Source organism: Myxocyprinus asiaticus, chromosome 21 (assembly GCF_019703515.2).
Source record: "Myxocyprinus asiaticus isolate MX2 ecotype Aquarium Trade chromosome 21, UBuf_Myxa_2, whole genome shotgun sequence".
Classification (NCBI taxonomy): Eukaryota; Metazoa; Chordata; class Actinopteri; order Cypriniformes; family Catostomidae; genus Myxocyprinus; species Myxocyprinus asiaticus.
Window position 1 is genome coordinate 26,759,723 of NC_059364.1, and position 24,304 is coordinate 26,784,026.

At 36.9% G+C, this 24,304-nt stretch overlaps 1 protein-coding gene across 1 annotated transcript in view; it reads right to left on the bottom strand.

Moving 5' to 3' along the window:
• LOC127412351 (pro-neuregulin-3, membrane-bound isoform) overlaps positions 1-24,304 on the bottom strand; it is a 544,136-nt gene that overhangs the window by 24,134 nt on the left and 495,698 nt on the right. The window contains 4 exon segments of the mRNA XM_051648631.1: positions 3,584-3,601; positions 3,603-3,711; positions 10,334-10,436; positions 21,204-21,230. Of these exon segments, the coding sequence (XP_051504591.1) occupies positions 3,584-3,601; positions 3,603-3,711; positions 10,334-10,436; positions 21,204-21,230 (257 nt within the window).

Below are 24,304 nucleotides of genomic sequence, written 5' to 3' on the forward strand. Positions count from 1 at the left end.
GATCAGAGAAGGGCACTAGCGTCACTCTAATTGGGTAATATAGCACTTTCGGGCTATTTAAATCCAATGTCCCAACAGCTTCTTCTATGGAACTTGTTTGAGAGAACTTGTGCAGTGCAAAAAGGTTGTATTTATGTAGCCTAAGAGACCATATTTTTGTACTTGTCCTTTTTTCCTCATGGTTGCTAAAAAACAAAACAAAACATTAAAACATGTGAAAGGATATACAGCATAGTGTATGCAAAGGTTCCCTGAAACAGATTTCATTCATGACAAATCCCTTTTCATGTTTTAATCACATATTTTATTTATTTTTTTCTGTTTGGCAAATTATGACTGGGTGCAACTTTAAATTATGCACTGAATGCACCATAACATCCCAGCCCACAGGACTTTTTTCATATGTGATATGGCAGTAGGTTGGAGGAAGAGTCATGTGCTTATGAAATATTGACAGTACCACCACAAAGAAATGACATATACAATAAGCTTGACATTTTTTTTCAAACCTCGGTTGAAAATAACATGAAGATACATATGTGAAATACAACCCACTCACAACACCAGTGGCAAAACTACCATTTTGTATCTAACATGGTCAAAGTCAGAAAGATTTCACATGTTTGGCCATGCTGATCATAATGGCAGTTAATGTGCTATTAAAAATATCAGGTTAGTGGGAAGGAGAGATGGAACCAGAGAGTGATTAGAAATCAAACTGCTGGAGGAAGTGGTGGTAAGACATTATGACTAATAACAGATTTATCTAAATTCAGAAAGCATCCCAAATAATCAGAAAAGAAAACATCATGATACATGACTCACTGGACTTGTTTGCAAAAATTTTCATATTTTGTCTTTGTAATGTATGATTCATAAAATGAACAACTTGTTTTTACCCAGGTTAGAATATTTAGAAACCCAAACCCATTCTGGCATTAGAATTTAGCCTACAAAACGTCTTAAAAAAGCATTTCTTAGAACAGGTTTAAAAAGATAGCAGTCTGACTGATTCAAATCGAGAAATGGTAATTTCTGAATTTAAGGTCAACACTTTCTTCTGTAAAATGTGTCACACAGGTAACTGGCAACAGAAATGGATGGAATTACTAAAGCAGTCAATTTATTTTTCCTTAGAGATGCACTATGACCACACTCAAAAAAGCCTTAGGGCTATCAAAAATATTTTGAAAGAACATCTTTATCTCTGAAGATGCATTTTCTTTTTCAAAGCACAGCCACCTACATTTCCAGCAAATGCTTTTAAACAAGCAGGTCTCAATACGTGACTAAAGCTATTGTATTAATCAGGCAAAATGTGCTAGTCCTTAGTGAAATAAAGTCTTAAAAAGTACATGCATTCTGTTCATTTTACTTTATGTAAATGTTTTTTTGGATTCAGCATGCATATACATAGTAAACAGGCAAATATCAAATAAAATAAGGTTTGAGAAAAAGACTATAGATTTGTTAATAAAAAACAAATAAAATTCACTGAAATTCTTATTTTTAAAATCAGATTCACACTTTTGCCAGTACTGAGCAAGTAATAAGCCAGATCTATTTTTTTAATTATATTATTTTATAAAACATATTGATGTTTTTGTGTTAGTGTCTAGGAGTGGAAGATGAGACGCAGGAGTGGAATCTTTAAATCCTTTAACTATAATCGTTGGAGTAGAACAAACGCTGGAGTGGAAACAAACTATTAAACGTAACACTTCAGGGACTAAACAAAACTAGAGGCTATTTATACACAGAAAACACATTGAGGGAATGGAAGGCAGGTGAGGATGAAGATGAACAGATGGAAGTGATTAGGGCAGTGAATTCTGGGAAATGTAGTGCAGGAGAAAACTTCAAAATAAGAGTCCTTGTAGAACATGATGGAGACAGACTGTGACACTGACACGTCTACAGTATGTACACGTGTGCAAACACAGGCTTTTGATGGACCTGCTTTGAACATTGGTTGCATAAGGCTTAATACATGCAGTCTTGGATACTAGTTTCTCAGAAGGACTGTTAGACTGCAAAGAGGGGGATGTTAGTGTAATGGATATTTTAATTTAACTGCAAGATAGTGCTGGGCTTCTAATATGCCAGACCACCACCTAGACTCAGAGATTTATGATTTGCATGATGTGTCCCAAGGTAGATGGCAATTTTTTTAAATGCCAGTAAGGAGTTTCTGGGCTAAATGTATTTTAGTTGACATAAAATAGGGTTCGGGAGAGTTTGAATTGTAATTCCTTGCTGACCCTCAGATATACAGTAGCTGCATATCAGTGGTTTTGAATTGAATTTCTTACACATAGAAATAAATACCTTTGGGATATATGCAGGGGTAATGCAAGAGAGAAATAATTCACATTTACATGTACATGGCACGGACAAGACTAAAATATTGTCCTATATAAGACAAGCTGTTTATTACTTGCGTGTTGTTACAAGTCTGTTTATAGGCCGTGTGCTGAACCTTAAGTAAATATTGCTCGGGAATAAATGAGTTGCATTCAGTATATATAGGGAATCTTGATAGGGACCCCCAAAGGTTAGGACTGACTTTAAAATGTGATGGAATAATATCTCAGATCAATAACCTTATAGATGACAAGAGCTCACAGATCTCACAGCGGAGTCTCTATATAGTTTTCCATCTAAGAAAAATTTTTTTTAAATAATGTGTTTACCTTAAAAATAAAAAAAAAAAAAATATATATATATATATATATATATATATATATATATATATATATATATATATATATATATATGTACAGTATATGTCCTCTTAATACAGCTTAACACAATGTATTCCCACAATGTTAAATCTGATACATTACCTGCATCACTGAAGGAAGTCAGCAAAAATGAGCATCAAGAAAAGGTGTCAAATTAAATCACCCACTATAAGGTTTTACTTAGTAAAGGACAAAGGAAGTCCGAGAGGAAACTATTATTATGTCTCATTGAAGTTAGAAAAGATTTCATAGATATTGATATAAGGGGTAATCTATATTCATTGTACACTGTAATTCTTATTATTTGAAAAGAAACAAGTTGGAAAAACATGTTTGTTTCATATGCTTGACACTCCTTGTCACTGGACTTTTTTGTATTGCATTGGCTGGCATTTACATGTCTACTGACAGTGTGTGATTGCTGTAGCAATTAAGCATCTCACTGTGTTTGAGTGACATTCAAATTGCCATCGTGTTTGCCATGCAAATAGCCTGTATCGGCTTATCTGTGATGGATCTGCCGGCCAGAGTGTTCAAGAATGTGATGAATATTAACAAAATTTTGCAATGGGATGCAGGGAATGTAATACATTATATGCAATGTCGAGGAAACTGGACTGGCTCACAGGCTCTGAGCTGAGAATGATCCAGTAATCACAAACCCTCAATGATGGATTAGCATGATTTTATTATCAGTGTGGCTGTCCTCAGAGAGTTACACATCCTAAACAGCTTTGACAAAGACACTGCTGAAGTGAGCTGAGAGCTGTAAAGTGTCAGCTGCTCTTGGTCCTGATCACTGATGAGCAGAGAAAGAGATTTGTCACAGAGGTGCTTACTTTCTGTAGCTGCATGGCCTTGCTGTAGCCTGAGGCTGGGTTTGGGGGCCAGGCTGGAAGAGTTGAGGTTGTAGTTTTTCTGGCTGCGGCTCTCTTTCAAGTGGGCCTGGAGCTTTTCTCTCCGCCTCCTGTAGGGGGCAACATAATGTGATTAGAATATGAAAAGGCTGCTTAAACCGCTTAAAACGGTGTTTTAAAGATATTTATTTACATAAACAGGCACAAGCTGATTTTTACGTGCAGAGGCAATTTTTTTTTTCTTCATGTTTAAATTTAAAAAAATAAATAAAAATAAAACAGTATTAGCTTCATTTCTGAATCAATTTTCCAAAATAAGATGTCCAAAATTGTCACCAAAGAACAATTTTGTCCCCAAATTATGGCTGAGTACATCCATAACCTGTAAAAACATGTTCTGACTGTCAAGACAGCCCATAGTTATTTTACTGGGTAATAAAATAATTACTAGTGCACTTAAATGCCACTACATCATTGTTTGATATCCCTACTGTCAGGTAGCTCACACATTGTATCATGTGTTTAATTAAAATAGCTGGGCCATTCTGCCTCAGCCACTCTAACAGATACGCTTGACCCAACTCAAGGGTGTAATGTGGCTATATTGTCAATAGCCAGACAGGTCAGACTGGAACTTTGCTGGATCTGATCCATGCTGATATTACTGCTCACTTCGTATTGCAATCAAACACACCCAACTTTCAGAGCATCAAATGGACACAGGTGGCATGAATCAGACTACGTGTTTTTTTACAAACACATACAGTGGGGTTCAGAAGTCTGAGTGCACATTAAAAATCTTTCAAAATCTAAGTTTAACCTAGAAATGAAAGGAATGTTTTTTTATTTTAAAAAAAAAAAGAAAAAAAAGAGAGAAACTTTACAATGTAAAATGATTTTTTTTTTTTTTTTTTTTTTTTGGACACTAATCAAATAATATATTTTATATGTTAACGGTCAGATTTTCTTGCTTCCATTGAAGCACACAAGATGCTCGATAGAACATTCTCAAATCATGCTGGGATAACACGGATCATCAGGTTTTGCACAAACGTTTGCCATGCCAGTCCATGCTGACATTAAAGGGATGGTTCACACCAAAATAAAAGTTCTCTCATCATGTACACACCCTCATGCTATCCCAGATGTGTATGACTTTCTTTCTTCTGCTAAACACAAACAAAGATTTTTAGAATAATACTGCAGCTCTGTAGGTCCATACAATGCAAGTTAATGGTGTCCAGAACTTTAAAATGTCCAAAAAGCAACATTAAATATTGATACATTTCTCACCCACACATATCATACTGCTTCTGATGACATGGAGTCGTATGGATAACTTTTATGCTGTCTTTATATACTTTTTAGACCTTCAAAGTTCTGGCCACCATTTACTTGCATTGTAAGGATCTACAGAGCTGAAATATTCTTCTAAAAATCTTTGTTTGTGTTCAGCAGGAGAAAGAAAGCCATACACATCTGGGATGGCATGAGGGTGAGTATATGATGAGAGAATTTTCATTTTGAGTGAACTATCCCTTTAAGGCGAAATGGGGGACATTCCAAATACAAAGAATTTCATGTTCATTTTTCAGTTGTACTTCTCACTCAAATTGTAATGCTGATAATATAGTTTGTAATGTCAAATTTGAAAAATGTACAATAGGAGCATTTTCACGAGTGGATGCAGACTTTTGAACCTTACTTTATTTATTTATTTATTTTTCCCCAAATGCAGTTTTAATGTACACTGAAAAAAGTGACAATGGGCAGATAACTGGATGCTCCATAAAGTTGAAATTCCCCCGACTCTTGTGCCAAATGATTGTGAATATAAGTGTCTCAATTAAATACTTAGAAACAAGTCAGCCAAAAAGTGTTTTAATTCATTCCTCCTGGAAAGGTGGCAAGTAGAGCTTTTGTAAGCCAGTAAGGTAAAGCTTTAGAATACTGTTTCATACTTAATAGGTAACTATGCAGGAATTGATGCAGGACAAATGAGTAGTACTACATTAACACTTCAGTCACTACTATTAACTAATATAGAAACACAATTAACTAATCAGTAAGTAATACTGATCTGATGACTGTGGTATTTCAGTGTTAGCTAATCAATATTTATTTATTTATTTATTTTTGCCTCATTGAGAACTATTAACTAACTATGGGTAAATTAAAAGAACTACCAGTTGATTACTCATCACAACATTAACTCCTCAAAATCCAGTGTCTAAAATGTGAACAATTATATGACAACTTTTATTGTCAGCATGAAATTGCATCATCAGAGATGCATATGCATCATGTGCTCTTTAACCGGAAATCAGTTACGAACTTAACACCACTCTAACTCAACCAGTCTCCAGTGCCTGGTACAGTATCATGACTAGTTGGCTTACCTTAAATAAAGGGATGTTGTACTGTATGTGTCCAACAAGAATACGTTTTGAAAATGTGTGAATGTTTATGTAATTGCTTTGTATGTACATTATGTATCTGTTTACATTAATTGTTTAGTTTTATTTATTTATCAAGCACAATTTAACACAACAACAGTCATCCAATGTGCTGTACAAAGATGAAAAAGCAATTAGTAAAACAAATATACAAATATAAAATTTAAAATACACATACAACCTGCCTCATCTCTCATGATTAAAAATCCAGAGATAACAAATGTGTTTTTAACCAAGTTTTAAAAACAGATAAATTTGGAGCTGCTCTAACATGCAGGGGTAAACTGTTCTAAAGCTTAGGTGCAACTACCATAAAGGCATGGTCACCCATATGCTTTAATCTCGACCTTGGAACAGTTGTAGCTGATCAGAGGACCTAAGAGGCCTAGTGGATGTGTGTCGTTTTTAAGGTACGGCAGTGCTAACCCATTTAAGGATTGAAAAGCAAACATTAAAAGCTTAAACTCTATTCTAAAACGCACTGGCAACCAATCGAGTGAAGATAAAATAGGGGTAATGTGCTCCCGCTTATGTGTACCTGTCAACAGCCTAGAAGCCGTGTTTTAGACCACCTGTAAATGAGACAATGCTGTCTGGCTAACTCCTATATATAATGAATTACAATAGTCAAGCCGTGATAAGATACAAGCATGAATAACTTTCTCAAGGTCCTTTAAAGATAGAAAAGGATTAACTTTGTCCAGGAGTCTTAAATGCAAAAAGCTGGATTTGACAACTGCATTTATTTGCTTATCGAATTAAAAATCTTTGTCAAATAATACACACAGGTTCTTCACAACCGCTTTACTATAAGGAGCCAGGGCGCAAAGGTTAAAATTAAATGAAGCGAGATTATTAGTTGGCTCGAATGTAATGATCTCAGTCTTATTTTCATTGAGCTTTAAAAAATGTAAAGACATCCAGCTTTTTATGTCATTTAGACAAGCTAAAAGAGGAGTTATCCTCTTATTGTTCTGTTGCAGTGGCAGATAGATTTGTGTGTCATCTGCATAACAATGAAAAGAAACACCATGTTTCTTAAAAATAGATCCTATGGGGAGCATTTACAGGGAAAACAAAAGCGGAGCAAGAATGGACCCTTGAGGGACCCCACAGGTAAGAGGAGCTGAGGTTGATGAAAATTCACCAAGATTAACTGCAAAGCTTCTATGTGACAAATAAAACTTAAACCACTGAAGAGCCACTCCTTGAATTCCAACACAGTGCTCAAGACGGGAAACCAAGATACCGTGATCTACAGTATCGAAGGCTGCATGAAGATCTAACAATTCAAGGATTGCAGAGACCCCAGAATCAACAGTTAATAAAATATAATTAAAAACTTTTAATAGTGCTGATTCTGTGCTGTGTTGAGCTCTAAAACTAGATTGGAATATAATTCAGATACTGCATTTTTCTCCAAAAAAGTCTGTAATTGGATGAAAACAACTTTCTCCAAAACTTTTGAAAGAAAAGGCAATTTAGAAATCAGCATATAATTCGACAGAACTGTGGGATCCAAATTTGTTTTTTTGATAAGAGGCTGCACTATAGCATGTTTAAGATAAGTGCACAGAACCTGTGACTAGTCAGCTACTAATTATAGCGAGAACACTCGGACCAATGATATTAAAAACCTGTTTAAAAACACGAGTAGGAAGAATATTTTGGAAACAAGCTGTAGGATTCAAATGCTTAACGATCTCTGCCAGGGTTCTGATAGAAATAGGCTCAAACTGATTAAAGACAGCAGAGCATGTAGATGGGACTGAAGGATCAAGAGCAGTAAGTTGAATAGATGATCTATTAGCAGCAATCTTCTCAGTAAAATATTTAAGAAAGTTTTCACAAGCTGATAGGTATACATCAAGACAGCCAGAAGCAGGAGGATTGATAACAGAATTTAATGTACTAAATAAAACCCTAGGTCTGTGACAGTTTTTTTCAATAATATCAGAAAAATATTTGTTCTTTGCTCTTTTGACCATTTTCTGATATTTTGACAAAGAATCCCTCAAAATGTCACAAGAGACCTGAAGCTTGTCCTTCTTCCATTTGCACTCTGCTCTCCAACAAACCTGTCGAAGGGCATGAGTGGCATCATTTAACCATGGTTCTGATTTAAGTTTAGCACGCTTGACCTTCAATGGAGCAACAGAGTCTAGAATACTAGTACACGTAGAGTTAAAGTAAGTAGTTCCTCAGCACTCAAGTTAGGAGGTGGGCTTTCAAGACTAAGAAAATGAGAGACGTTATTATAAGCAATACAAAAATAATTAGTAGCTGCAGGATTCACCATACGAAAGCAGCAGGTAGAAACACATGGTTTAACAGACTGACAAGGGAGGGAAACCCCAAATGTAACAGACTTGTGATCAGAAAAACCTGTCTCACAAATTTCAATGTCACACACAGGAAAACCAAGATCCAATGTGTGTCCATGCTCACGTTTCGGACCTGTCACAGACTGAACAAGATTAAAAGAACCAATAAGATTTAAAAATTCTTTAGCCAAGGAATTAGAAGGACAACAAATGTGTATATTAAAATCACCAAGAATTAAAAGTCTGTCATACTTAGGCATAATTCCCCCTAAAAATTAGGTAAACTCTTGAATAAAATCCTTATTAAATTTGGGTGGTCGATAAACCACCACACACAGCACAGGATTTACCTGATCAATTTGAATTAACTGTAATTTAAAGCTGAAATAAACATCAGCGGTTAGACTCCGGCAATCAAAACTTAAACTAACGCAAGTCCTCCACTACGGCCCATAGTGTGAGGAGTGCTAAAAAAGTACAATCCGGTGGTACAAGTTCAGAGAAAGGACTTAAGTCTCCAACACTGAACCAAGTCTCAGTCACAAATAAAAAATCCAAACCTCGTGAAGTGAAGAAATCATTCAATATGAATGTCTTATTTACTAACGATCTTTAATTAACCAGAGCCATCTTGATCAAGATCGAATCACAAACCGACTGTGATGCACAACACAGCAGACGTAGGTTCTGTGAATCCACTCCACCTATGCGGAGATGAGGCAAATAGAATTGAGTGAGGTTAGACACGAACTCCAATAGGACAGGCCAAATCCTCCGGTGCAGTGGCTCCAGACAGCGGCATGAAATGTAGCGATCCTGATCCAGCTCATATCAGCGGACAAAAAGGTAAGGGTGAGACACAGCAAGGGATGCCAGGTATGACTTCCATCTAGTGGATACACCTCCTCGCTTTCCACGTCTTCGGCATTGTTTCCTCCCAGGAAGAATGCACGATAGCCAGCGCAGGCTTATCGGTATAGAAGACAAAAACGGAGGAAGACAAGTACTTGGTTCACTCAGGTCCTGCTTGATAATTTCTTCAACAGAATTATTAAAAAGTACTTGATGATCATAAACCAGGAGAGTTGAGGCATTTTGGATAATCAGAGATAAAAAAAAAATTATAACAAACACCCAGGTAAGTTGCAGATGGCTAGCCAAACACACCGGGCCATCTTTTTTGAATATCATACAGTAATTATACATAATATATACATTAATAAAATGTAGAACCAAATACTTGAGTATTCACTATTAACTGGCTAGTACGACCTCAGTTAATATTTATAGTTTATATTGTGTTTTAACTTTATAATACTGTTCAAGATAACCAGTAACTCATAAGGAAGGACACAATAAGATCTCATTCATTAGTAATGCAATATCATGATTTTCACTTTAGAATATTATTCCAAATCATTTGTAATTCCTTCATATGGATGTGGTAACACTTGACTCATTACTAAGGGTTAACCAAGATTTTCACTTTTCTATTCTAAGTCATTATTGAGAAAAGCTCATTATGTACTATGTAACATGCACAAGTTATTTATTAATGATTACAAAGGATACCCCAAATAATAGTTAATAGTTCACAGTGAGGCAAATAAAATTCAGTAAATATTGATTAGCTAACAGTGAACTACCACAGTCATCAGATCGCTATAACTTACTGATTAGTTAATTGTGTTTCTATATTAGTTAATAGTAGTGACTGTAACTGAAAGTGTTAATGTAGTACTACTCATTTGTCCTGCATTAATTCCTGCATAGTTACTATTAAGTATGAAACAGTATTCTAAAGCGTTACTGAAAAGAATTATGTCCCCTCCTCCAGTCATTGTGTTTTTGGGTTTCCATAGCAGTAGCTCTTTCCTCTAGCTTTATATAGTATGCCCCTTTTTTCAGATGATATGCCCAGGGGAAAAGCTCATGCTTTGAGGTCCACTTACTTGTTCCGACAGTAGAGAGCCATACAGAGGGTGCCTAGAAAGCTGATCCCCATGGCAATACATGTGATAGACATCACTTGTCTTGTGTGCACCTCCTTGCTCTCTGTTGGGATGAAAAAACAAAAAACAAAGTATGGATGGAAAAAAAAGTAAAAGACATGAGCAAATATTCTCTGTTATAAAAAAGCATGATCATAGCACATATTTAAAAATGTCTACAGAGGAACATTGGCAATGAATGCAGTGTACAGATAAATATTTGCTATTGAAACAGAGGAAACTAAGAATAAGAGAATAAAACATGGCTCGTTGCTCAAGTGCATGCTTAATTTTCCAAAATGCTAGTTTGCAATGTGAAACAATTACTGTGTAACTGCCAGGAAACACTGTTATCTCAACAACACAGTTGGAAATCAAGTCATGAAAGTGTTTCGCTGAAAAAAGTAAAGTAATAGATGCTTTTCTTGGCGATGGATAGCACAGGACAATTGATAAGCCTAAATGGACACTATTAAGAGTGAAATATAGCAGCTGTCAATTCTCACATGAAGGAGTAAATCACGCCTCCCTTCACAACTTTTAATAGGCAATCAATCAGATTATACTTAGACTTTACAAGAGGGTGCCACAAACTTCACATCGGAACGGGGATAATGAATGCGTGGCCTACATGATTTGAGTGTGACAAGAAATAAAAACCAACACACTAGCTTCACAAGGTCAGATTTAAAGGAATATTAACAACCTCCTACTTCAGAATAACATGGCAAAGTCATCATGGCCACCCAAAGCAATATAGATCCAACAGATTATCCATAGATTCAAATAGGACCACTAACTCACATAAATGATCAATGAATGAGAGTGCAAAACCTTGTGAAACTAATCACACGTCATCCGATTTTCTCTCTTGATTTCAATACTTATTCTTCATCATGCTTTTTATGTTTTACAAATTGACTTATTATCCAATTACATATGTGCCATTATATGTCCACCCTCACCATAATTAAGTGACTGAAAACCCTTAGACACAGAAAAAGAGAGAGAGAGGTGGGATGTATTAACTCATCCACTCTTTACATTCTGAGCCCAACACATTACCTCATTCTCTTTCAGGTATCATTTCACATATAATTTCTCTTCCAGGTATCATTTCTCAAAGAGGAGAGAGTGATGGGGAGGTTATAACAGATGGGTTATGTTAATTTCTCTGTTCTTTCATTCTGAGCCTGCTATTATTCCCCGAACTTTCAAAGATATAATCAATCCTCTCAAAATATCCGTCTCTCTGAGTCTGACATGCCAAAATGTATTTCCTCATAAAAGTGAATATTTTACTTTGTACAGTATAGATGGTGCACAGAACACACTAACAAATAATGGTTGCTTGGGCAACTGTTGTCCTTTGTTTGTGCCTGACAAGGATAATATGTTTAGAACACATTTTACATTGATTGCATTGTATGTTAGGCATGAGCGGAGTCTGAAATATCGATACTTTACATTTACATCCGATACTGGTGTTGTTGTTTTTTTTTGTACATGTTTTTAAATGAAAATGAATGCCTTTTATAAGCTTTGAGGTCGAAAAAGTGAACTGTGTCTCCGTCGTTTAGTAAAAAATTCCCACTATGGGATTGTGTCCAAGTATTGAATTTGGTCACGTCAGTGGTACTCTTGTAAAGGCTTCGGCAATACCTTAAAATATTTGTAAACATTTGTATGTCTCTAAAGTCGTACAAATATTAAATGATTAATACATTACATTTCAGAATATATTTAAATGCACATGAGTGTAGATATATTGTCACTATTGCCACTTAAAACACAGCTGGATTATTTGATGCTGTATTTGGATATCTATGCAATTCCATCACTTAGTTGTGAAAAGGGAATCGTTTTTCACATTCTTTAAATATGCAATTGTGGTAAATACGATCAATAAACTTAAGTCTCTAATTATGATAATTGCACCAATAATTTGGGAGCAACAGGTAATTTATCTCAATCATATGGTAACCAGTGCAGGACTATGTCAAATCCCTCTGTGAATAATCGTTAACTTTCCTCCCTTTGATTCAGGCAGCCACAGATGGAAAATGCAACTACAAGACTCCTACTAATGACATCCACTGCACTGCATGCTGATTAATATTTTAGCCTTCTTGGACTCAGATGAGCTCAGCACATCACTTGAGGTTAGACATATTTTCTGTTTCAGAATTCAAACAGCTGTGATAACATTTGAGGAAAATTAATTAAATTTTACAGCTGTGAGAGCAATACAAGAAACTTGTGAGAACATGTGAGAACAAGTGGCATTATACAAATAAATTAAGCTGCTCTATTATTCATTTATTATATATTATTACTATATATATTATGACAAAAGGTCTGTAGGTGTGATAAATGAGATAAAAAAAAATGAGGGGCAGCTTTGACTTTTGAAGGGTTCATGACATAAAGAATAAAATATTCCTTGATATTTTGACATATAAGATGTCAGTGTGCTATAAAAACATACTGTAATTTCAGAACTTCCTCCTCACTGCAAAAAGAGCATTTGTTTAAACAAGCTGCTAAAAAGACTCGTTCTCAACTTCCTCCACATTGTGATGTCACACTGTGGTATACATTTGCATCTGACTGCCTCCATGACAATACATGAATGCCTACTTTACCTTATCACTTTTGTAGCCCACCCAGTAGCAGTCAGCAGTGAGCTGGCAAGTAGAGAGAGCAGGTCAGTCAAGAGCAGAGAGCCAATCATAACAGTGGGCATTTACTCTCAAGTCTTAAAGAAGAAGCAGCACCAAAGCTGAGCGTTTTTGACAGAGGGTCAATATAAAAGTGGAAAATTATCTTGTTTTACAAATATCTGACTGTTGTTTGTGCAAAAAAACGTTACTAATTTTATGCTAAACTAATAATAGTGAAACTCAAGGAACATAATAAAATAATAAAAAAGGCATGTCATGATCCCTTAAAATTTCTTGTTGGGCACAAATCCATATTATTCTAGGACCTGTCACAAATGTCACACTAGATTTTTGGAAATTAATTTTCCTAATTTTGTAACTACAAAGACATACAGTGGTGTGAAAAAGTGTTTGCCCCTTCCTGATTTCTTATTTTTTTGCATGTTTGTCGCACTTAAATGTTTCAGATCATCAAACAAGTTTAAAATTAGTCAAAGATAACACAAGTAAACACAAAATGCAGTTTTTAAATGAAGGTTGTTATTATTAAGGGAAAACAAAATCCAAACCTACATGGCCCTGTATGAAAAAGTGATTGCTCCCTAAACCTAATAACTGGTTGGGCCACCCTTAGCAGCAACAACTGCAATCAAGCGTTAGCGATAACTTGCAATGAGTCTTTTACAGCGCTGTGGAGGAATTTTGGCCCATTCATCTTTGCAGAATTGTTGTAATTCAGCCACATTGGAGGGTTTTCGAGCATAAACTGCCTTTTTAAGGTCATGCCACAGCATCTCAATAGGATTCAGGTCAGGACTTTGACTAGGCCACTCCAAAGTCTTCATTTTGTTTTTCTTCAGCCATTCAGAGGTGGACTTGCTGGTGTGTTTTGGATCATTGTCCTGCTGCAGAACCCAAGTTCACTTCAGCTTGAGGTCACGAACAGATGGCCGGACATTCTCCTTCAGGATTTTTTGGTAGACAGCAGAATTCATGGTACCATTTATCACAGCAAGTCTTCCAGGTCCTGAAGCAGCAAAAAAGCCCCTGACCATCACACTACCACCACCATATTTTACTGTTGGTATGATGTTCTTTTTCTGAAATGCGGTGTTACTTTTACGCCAAATGTAATGGGACACACACCTTCCAAAAAGTTCAACTTTTGTCTCGTCAGTCCACAGAGTATTTTCCCAAAAGTCTTGGGGATCATCAAGATGTTTTCTGGCAAAAATGAGACGAGCCTTAATGTTCTTTTTGCTCAGCAGTGGTTTTCGTCTTGGAACTCTGCCATGCAGGCCATTTTTGCCCAGTCTCTTTCTTATGGTGGAGTCATGAACACTGACCTTAACTGAGGCAAGTGAGGCCTGCAGTTCTTTGGATGTTGTTGTGGGGTCTTTTGTGACCTCTTGGATGAGTCGTCGCTGCGCTCTTGGGGTAATTTTGGTCGGCCGGCCACTCCTGGGAAGGTTCACCACTGTTCCATGTTTTCGCCATTTGTGGATAATAGCTCTCACTGTGGTTCTCTGGAGTCCCAAAGCTTTAGAAATGGCTTTATAACCTTTTCCAGACTGATAGATCTCAATTACTTTCTTTCTCATTTGTTCCTGAATTTCTTTGGATCTCGGCAGGATGTCTAGCTTTTGAAGATCTTTTGGTCTACTTCACTTTGTCAGGCAGGTCCTATTTAAGTGATTTCTTGATTGAGAACAGGTGTGGCAGTAATCAGGCCTGGGTGTGGCTAGAGAAATTGAACTCAGGTGTGATAAACCACAGTTAAGTTATGTTTTAACAGGTGGGGCAAACACTTTTTCACACAGGGCCATGTAGGTTTGGATTTTGTTTTCCCTTAATAATAACAACCTTCATTTAAAACTGCATTTTGTGTTTACTTGTGTTATCTTTGACTAATATTTAAACTTGTTTGATGATCTGAAACATTTAAGTGTGAAAAACATGCAAAAAAATAAGAAATCAGGAAGGAGCAAACACTTTTTCACACCACTGTACATACTGTAGCTATCTTTTCTTAACCACTGAATGGGTTACCTATAAAAAAATTTAAAAAAAGACCAAGAATTCACCTAAAAAAATTGCCCGCCTATAGATCATACATCATACAATTGTACCAAAATGTGTGTGTGTGAGACAAAAAAATATCACATGTCACTGCTATACATTGTGGTTATTCATGAACTAATAAGTTCTGACTTTAGCAATCATTTTACTTTAGAAAGGTAAAATATCTACTAGAAATATAATTTAGTTTTTTTTTTATTTTTTATCATTACCTTATCCTTATTTAAATTTTTCAAAATTTTAAAAGAATACTTTCATTTGTTTCTTCTCCTATTTCTCTCATCCTCACATCCCCACTCTGTATGTGGTCTTCAAAGGCCTGCAGGAATATCTGTACCCTCTTTAATTGATGTAGTCCAATCTGCCTTTGCTGCTCAGAGGAAATGACACTTACTTCACAGGTATTATTCTGAGCTTTGAGTGTGCACATGGCAGCTATAAAAACAATTGCATACAAAACAAATGCAAAAGTGAAAGCTTAAACAAGCTTTCAAGCTGAGTCCCACAGCTGTGTGAGATAAAACAAGCTCTGAACATGTCTCAGCATTCACAATATTCTTCTTTTTCTAAAGGCAGGTAGAAAAACGTAATCCCTGTCTGCTTATGCACACTGATGGCTACGAAAATATGCTAGGGGGTCCATGGAAAAATTTTAAATTTAAAAGATTTATTTAAAAAAATATTGAAAATATTTAATTAGTTAAATATAAGTTTAACATTTAAAACACATGTCTTTACCTTGTCAATGACATGACTGTTGTTTATAATAATGCATATGTATGGATTGGTGATTCAAACAATGTAAATAGCCATGAGCCATGAGCGATAATCACTTTCGACTGGAATTCACCCAGTATTATGTGCATCTTATGTATGTTTTTTTACAAAAACTGGGTTCTCTTCTGGCATTGAACCATATAGTATGTATTTATATGAATCTATGGATTTGAGACCATAGTTAGAAATAGGCCATATAAAGCTGGTCTGGGGTCTTCTATCCATCATTTTCTCCTCTCAAAGAGCTCTGATTGTGGTCAAGGTAACTGAACCTCCTCCCTGGAGCCAGATCACTCTTCCTTGGTGGGGGCCAAACCAGAGAACCCCTATTATTTTCAAAGTACTTCTCCCTCAAAATGTACCAGCCAGATTCCTATCTCTGATGTAAAAGCTATCAAGTTCTACTATTGTCTTTAACCATGGATTAGAAAAAAAAATTATATCACTATATTCTTAAAAACAATGGTCTATAACAATATATATCACGATACACACATTTAATATAATGTAACAATTGAGTAGTGAAAGTTTACATTTTTCATGAATTTAAATGATATAATACCTGAAGTGCTGGGTTCAGGCCATAAGACAGTAAGATCTTAGGCTCTATTTTAGGACCGTTACGTCTTAAGCACAGTGCTATGCAATATGTCTTATGTGCAAAGTCAGTGGGCAAGGCCAATGAGGTTTGGTATTTTTGTGCAAGCATGTGTTAAGTCTAGGCTTAAGTGGGTTGGCGAAATGAAGACAGCCTATTCATAAGACGCTGGTAGTGAGTGTAAATGGGATGTATGCATAGGCATTGATTTATGTTATTGCAGCTGGTTGCCCTAAACAACTGAGAAGATCCAGGATCAGATACCTACTGACTAGTAAAGATAATACTGTACTTAATGTGGCAAAGTTTAAAGTTTTTATGACTGGTAACAGGAGGATTCAGATTGAAATAAAAAGATTACTTATATAAGATTAGTTTAAAATGAAGATTAAAAGCTCCCTGCAACTGCTGATTTCAGCAAACTTAAAGAAAGGAGAAAGTAAAGATGCAATAAATTATCAACAGCAACCGATCAAACACAAAGTATAGGCATATATTACTTTGACTATGAAGAAAAAAACTTTTGGCTGTACCGCTGAAATCAGAAACATATTAACTCTGTTAATTTCAGATAGACTGTACATCTAGGTTTACAACTATGTGACATGCTCTTTTTACTCCTGGAAAAGATGGTGCTCATTGGGATTAATTGGATGTAGGTTCTGTTAGTATGTGTATTTAATCATATGGCTCTACTGACACACAACATCATGACTAGTATTAACTATAATTGTCATTGACATACTTTTCAACTGTTATTCCAGAGACATGCACTTTAATAGCACCTGCAGGTGGAATCCCAAAATTGCAAATGCAAGGATTGAGTTTAGACTTTGCACTGAGGGTAGATGTGGTTCTTAGATGTCTAAAGCACAATTACTTATTTATCACAAAAATAGCAATTTAGACTTTGGCCACTTCATTTACATGGACCTGCCATATATTATTACAAATACACCCACTGTTTGAGTACATACGCCCACATATACAACAAACACTGCCACCAAAACCCAGTTGCACTTAGATTTAGCACTCTAATGAAAACTGGATAAGATGTAGCACAGCCATAGCGCATAGCGTGTGCACCTCACACAAGTATGAAAAAAGAGCCCCTTGTGTTAAACCAGCTTGTTAAGCTCAGCGAAACTTCTTGTGGATTTTGCTGCTTTTACCAGTTCAGTCATTAACTTAAATCAGTTACTAAGACCAACTTGTCTACAAGAGTGCTGACGGAGGTAAGTGTATCAATCTTGGAGAGTTTGATTGGACAAAGAGAAAAATCAGGAACCTTCTGGAGAGGCGTGCTGCAGGCCTCCACAATGGAAATTGGAAATCAACATGAAAAAAAAAAAAATCCATCTGGCTGTTAACCATACTTGCCAATCGATCAACAGCCCTAGGAATCTTCCAAGCTCTATAATCAAAATACTGATAGACGCTTGTCTCTCCAAGGCACAAGATGTCACATTAAAGTCAAATGAGGTGCTCTTTGCATGATGATGTGCTTAACAAAAAAAACAAACAAAAAAAAAAAAAAATCACAAACATATAAAGGATGACTAAACAAGTTATGACTAAACTAAAAATTTAAATTCTGTTGTCATTTACTCACCCTCATATCTTTCCAAACCCATATGACTTTATACATCCCATGGATCACATGAAGAGAGTGGAATATGCCCTGCTTTTTTTTTCTCCAAAGTGAATGGGACTGAGGCTCTCAGTCCTTAACATTGTGCCTAACATCTCTTTTTGTATTCCACAGAAGAAAGTCAGGTGAAAGTCAGGTTTGGAAAAATATAAATTTTTCTGAGGGGAACTATCCCAAGACTTTTGGGTTTATGTTCTAACCTGCTGCGACCGTAAAATCGACAGAACATTTTGCAGATTGATCTTATTGTGAATTCGGAAACAGTAGGTTAACTTTTCTTCAGCTAAACTTGGTCTGTGGTTACCGAAATTTTGAGAAGTGCCCCCAGTGGCCGAAGTGGGAAGTGTTAAGGTGAAATGCCCACAGAGGTGCGGCAAAAAAATATTGTAAAGCGAGTTGTTTTTAGCTGTAAAGGATGAAATACAGTGAAGAGGAATGCATATTATTGACTTTACCCCCAAACCCCAAACCTAACTGTCAGTGGAGAATTTTTTTTTACATATATATATTACAGGGAAAATGAAACCTCTGAATCACGGTCATCAGTCATTATGCAAACTTCCAAGTTTCAACATGGGATATGAACCCAGGTCTCCCACGCTGCTGATGCAAGTGCTTCCAGTCACGTCACAGGAGAAGGTAAAAAAATTTAAACTGATTAAAAAATGTCCGATGGGAGATGGTGCTTGCCAGGAACTCAGCCTGATGGGGCTGATGCCAGGGTACTGGAACATTCAGAAGCAACATGGCGACTTTCCATGTGATCATGTTGCATGGGTTGGAAGGGTTACTTTTAAAATGTATTCCACTACAGATTACAGAATACATGCTGTAAAATGTAATTTGTAATGCATTTGGTTAGATTATGCAAGGTCAGTAACATAATCTAAATATTTTGGATTACTTCTTCACTGGCAGATTTTTTCATTGTTTTGACTAAAAATTCTGCCAGTACAGTAAGACAAATTTACATGTTAAAAATACATTCTCTGAAAAAATCCTAAACATCTTATGCAGTGTTGCTTCTAAAACAAGATAAAGCAAATTGATCTTTTTTTAAGGATCTTTAGATATTTTTACAGAAAAACAATAAACAAAATTCTGATCAAGAAAAAGATTTTTGCCCTAATATCAAAGGTTTTAATAGAGAGAGAGAAGGAGAAAAAAAGATCTAAAATGGATTTTCTTGACAAAAATTATGACCGTGCCTGGTAACAGGTGCATGTAAAATAACTAGAAATAGCATTTTAGCCTAGCATAAAGCTAAACGTTCACATGGCAATTTACAAATAATTATACATGTCAAAAAAGTGTTTAACCGCTGTTCAAACGCTCTTTGGATCACATCATATATATGGGTTAATGTTTTCCAGCTGAATAGACTAAATATTAAATGGAACAAATGACAATAAAATGCAAAGTAATCTCTTCAGTAATCTTTTTTGAATGTAAGTGTATTCTGATTACCAACTATTTAAAATGTAACTGTAGTGAAATACAGTTACTAATTTAAAAAAGTAAAATACTTTTGTATTTTAAATACGTAATCCCGTTACATGTATTCTGTTTCTCCTCAACCCTGCATTTCATGGAGTGCTGTGTAGCCCTGCCCATTGAAAAATCTCATTGATTCAAAATCACACCACATAAGTGTACACTAAACATCAAATACCATCTGATAAGCTGTGATTGTGTCACATCATGCAGCAGTTTCATATTAAGTGTGAGCAGACAGACTGCTTGTCACAGGAAACTTGTTGCATCGTGCCTGGTTGGGATATGGTGTAATAAAGAATCTGAAACAATTTATTTAGATTGTGTGTACATCTTTGTTTAGATGTACATCTGCTATTTCTGTATTTTTTTTTAAACACTAAAATATGTATACATGCATGATCTCATAATTAATCTAGAGAACTTCTAGCTTACATATTTCTGATCAAACGCACAGTTTATTAGACACATATGTGTTATTTGCAGAGACACTGAGATGGTTATCTCTAAACTGTGCCAGCAATATGAATTCACCCTCACTGTCTCCTGCCAATGTCCTCTCAACATTCCATTGCCGTTTCTAAGGAGACCAAACAGCATAAGGATTCTGCAGTGCAATGCAGTAAAGTTATTGGAGGAGAGGGAAGAGTAGTTTGAGATTAAAGGAAAAGCAGTAGGAGGCACTGTGCTGACACCTCAGCTTTACAATTAAGATTTGCTCTCCATTAATAACACTGACCACACACTGTGTACAGGGTGCACATGCTGGTTATTTGATAATTCACATCAAAATAATTTTCTTTAATGACCCTGCAGCAATGTCAGAAATTAATATTTTTATTAATGGACAATATAATAGGTGGGCAACTGATTTTCAGGGGTAATGTTTACTATTTTTTCTATCATGTAACACACAGCATGTCATCCATTCAAGTCAAATACTTCAACTAAATCAATTAATTTAAAAGGTCACTATGGGGTATAAACCCATAACTAGATAAGCCTAGACTATAATACTGTGAACTATATCAAAAGTTAGATAACAAATATAAAAAGAACTGGGGAATGCACTACAAGGGCATTTCTTTGTCCCCACATTTTAAATACCTGAAGCATTTTAGTCACTTTTGGTGGCATTCTTACCATAAACCCTTCATTTCTGACCCTGCCCTGCAGCACATGCATTGCCAGATGTAAGTGAACTCCTGTCTATGCTGTTAAACTCTGGTAAATGTAGCATTACTTGTTCATATGGATTCTACTTCAGTCTAATCTGAATGAAGCAGCTTTATCACTCGAATATTAAATCTATACAAATATGAGCTCATTCAAGACTCTGGGGTTTATACATGGAAGCTATTTGTTGTAAGAAGTCAAGAAGAGAAAACAGCATTTTAGCCCACATACAATGCACAGTCAAAAGAGATTACAGAATGTTCACTTTTAAACACATACAATCAAACAAGAGGCATGGCTGCACAAAGCAGATACACAGCCGACTCGGCTCACATTCACTCTATAAGCATGATTCATCACTTTGCCAATAAGAAAAATCTTTCTTTTTCTTACCCATGAACTCAATGCCCAAGTGATCCACTGCTCCAGTGAAGATAGGCGAGGGCAGCATTGAAGGAGGAGTGGAGGGAAGGAAATGGAGAGAGAGAGAGAGAGAGAGAGAGAGAGAGAGAGAGTGTAATAAACACTCATGGTTTGCATTCTTTTCTCAAAGCAAATACATTTATAGTTACCATTTACATAGGAGCCCTGCACTAGGTCTAATGTGTGGTTAGAAAACCCATGCTTGGCTTCATTATGTGAAGCAGCTAGTGCTGTCAGTCGATTAAATCTCTTAAACTGTCATCCTCCACAATATTTATCAGCTGGCAGACTGTGGCTATCCACTTTGCTACAGTACTTTGCTAATCATGAAGCCGCCTTCATGATTTGCAACAGGCATCAACGCCATTGTCTAGCACAGCTTTAAACTCCACATGAAAAGCGCTGCAGAAGTCTTGTTCTGCTTTCAGCATGGGCACTGCCCACATAATGATACTTCATACGAATTGGCTTTTTAGTGATAGTTAAGACTTGAAGTGCTTCTGTAGTAATTAAATTGCACCCTACAGAGGTTGCAAAGTACTTGATTTATGTCCCATCTGGGTTTGTTTTGTACAACAAAAAGCATTAAGAAGTCCTTTCCCCATTCCTCAAGTATTTATATGGAATTACAGTGTGTGTTTGTGGCGTGTGTGTCAGTGTAATAATGTCCCCGGACACACCACAAAGATTCCGCCCTACTCCAACCAGTGTTTAGAACTCACACGTGTCAGGGTTCTGTGAATGGAAGAGATGAGAGAGTAAGGATCCAAATGCAGAACTTTAATTATAAACAAAAGAAGGGGATACAACGATGAAGGAATAATACAAAGAAGGTAACAAAACTCTACAGTGGTATGCTGTCAAATAATGCACTACATATATACAAGAACCGACACAGGAACAAAGAACAACAGGGTACATATACACATGGGCTAACAAGACAACAAAGAACACCTGGGATACAATTAGGGCAAAGGACAGGAAGACAGATATAACAGAGGAAGATACAAAACTTCAAACTAAGAGTCTCTTCAAAACAAGAGTCCTTGGGGAAAACGAACCGAAATGAGACAGAGACCCCCCCCCCCCCAAAAGGCCAACTCCTGAAGCCCCCCAAAAAAGAAAAATGACAATCGTTCAGGGCTCAGAAGTAAAGGAAATGGCTCAGTGGGTGGAGCCACAGGAGGCGAAGGCTCAGGAGGCTCAGGAGACAGAGGCTCAGGGAATGGAGTCACAGGGGGCAGAGCCGCATTGTTGTCAGGAAGAGAAGCGTGTGGAGCCGCAGGTGGAGGAGCGGGCAGGAGCAGGCAGAGCTGCAAGAGGAGGAGTGCGCAGAGCCACAGAAGGAGGAGCGGGCAGAGCTGCAGGAGGAGGAGTGTGCTGAGCCGCAGGGGGAGGTGCGGGTGGAGCTGCAGGAAACTCTGGAGGAGGAGCAGGAAGCAGAAGGGCCTACGTGGAGGGAAACACCGGAGCTAGGAACAGAGGGGCCTCGTCAAGGGGTCTCCGGAACTACTGGAGTAGAGAGCAGAGGGGCCTCCATCAAGGGGGTCTCTGGGATCACCAGAGTAGAGAGCAGAGGGGCCTCCGTTGAGGGGGACTCCGGGACCACCGAAGCTGAGAGCAGAAGGTCAGCCCTTATGATTTCAGTGATAAAATCCTGAAGAGACTGACGATTACAGTCCAAAGGAAACAGCTTCCTCACAGGGCCATTAAGTCCCATCCAAAACATGGTCCCGAGGGATCTCTCATGCCAGTGCAGTTGAACGGCCAGTTTCTAAAAAATGGAGCAGTACAGATCCATAATGTAGGTCGGTTCTTCTGTCAGGGTTTTGTGAAGGGAAGAGACAAGAGTGTAAAAAGACAAGGAACACCTGGGATACAATTAGAGCAATGGACAGGAAGATAGACATAACAAAGGAAGGTACAAAACTTCACACTAAGAGTCTCTTCAAAACCTCAAAATAAAAGTCCTTTGGGGAAAACATAAGAATGATGTGACAACACGGAACTGAATAAAATGTCAAAATCTAATGTTAAATTGGCCAATGCATTAATCGTGTTAAAGAAAAATTAATGTGTTAAACATTTTCAATTAATCGCATGCGTTAACATGTTAATTTTGAATAGGAGAAACAAAATAGTTGAAATGTAGAGTGAGTCTTTCCTTTTCATACAGCTACTACAGATTGCGGATAGAGAGATGTCACAGGTCTGCATTCGCAAATTCATGACATGCATGAAGCAAACCTTTGTTACACATCAGGATGTAGACATTAGCGGTTTTAACCACCACGCAAACCCCCGCCCCGGTAGGAAAGCTCCGCAAAAAAATGCTTGAGGGGTGACATGATATTCTGAGTACATGCGCAAATACGCTGTTGTTAGCGCTCTTAGAGTGGTTCACGTTAGAAGCCACCGGGGTCGGGACAGGTGAGATTTTTAAGTAGGGTTCAGGTTTGTAATTTATGAAAAACAAAATAAAATAATAAATAAATATATATATATATATAGGCCATCCAAACTTGTTTCGCGCACGTGCTCTCACTCACAGATATGCGCGAACGGGTGAGTTAGGGGCCATTCACACCGAACGTGTTTTTGCCTGCGTCTGCTCTGTTTTTCCATTGCTTTCCTGTGTAAACACGCTGGATGAACGTCCATACATGCTGCACCGCGTCTCGCTATTTCTTCAGTGTCTCACGGAGGACTGGCACATTTTTAGGCACTGTGTCAAGTTAATATGAGCTTCAGGTTTCAAAAATGCATGCTGAGACACCTGCGTTCTGTTTCATTCGTTGCACTGTGTCTAGATTGTTTTTTTTTTGTTTGTTTTTTTAGCGCAGGTGTCACAAAGATTTAATGTTCCAAACAAGTTCAGGTTGCAAAGAGGGGACTGTTACAATGTTTAACATTATTCCAGATATTCTTTGCAACAAGCAAAGTTTCAGCACTTGATAAACGGCAATGTTTTTTCCCTTCTGCTCTAGTGTGCTGAGGGGCTGCCGTGCCTTGTATGTTTATTGTTACAATACGAACGTTGCCTACGATGCTTACATAAAATACAGCCTCAG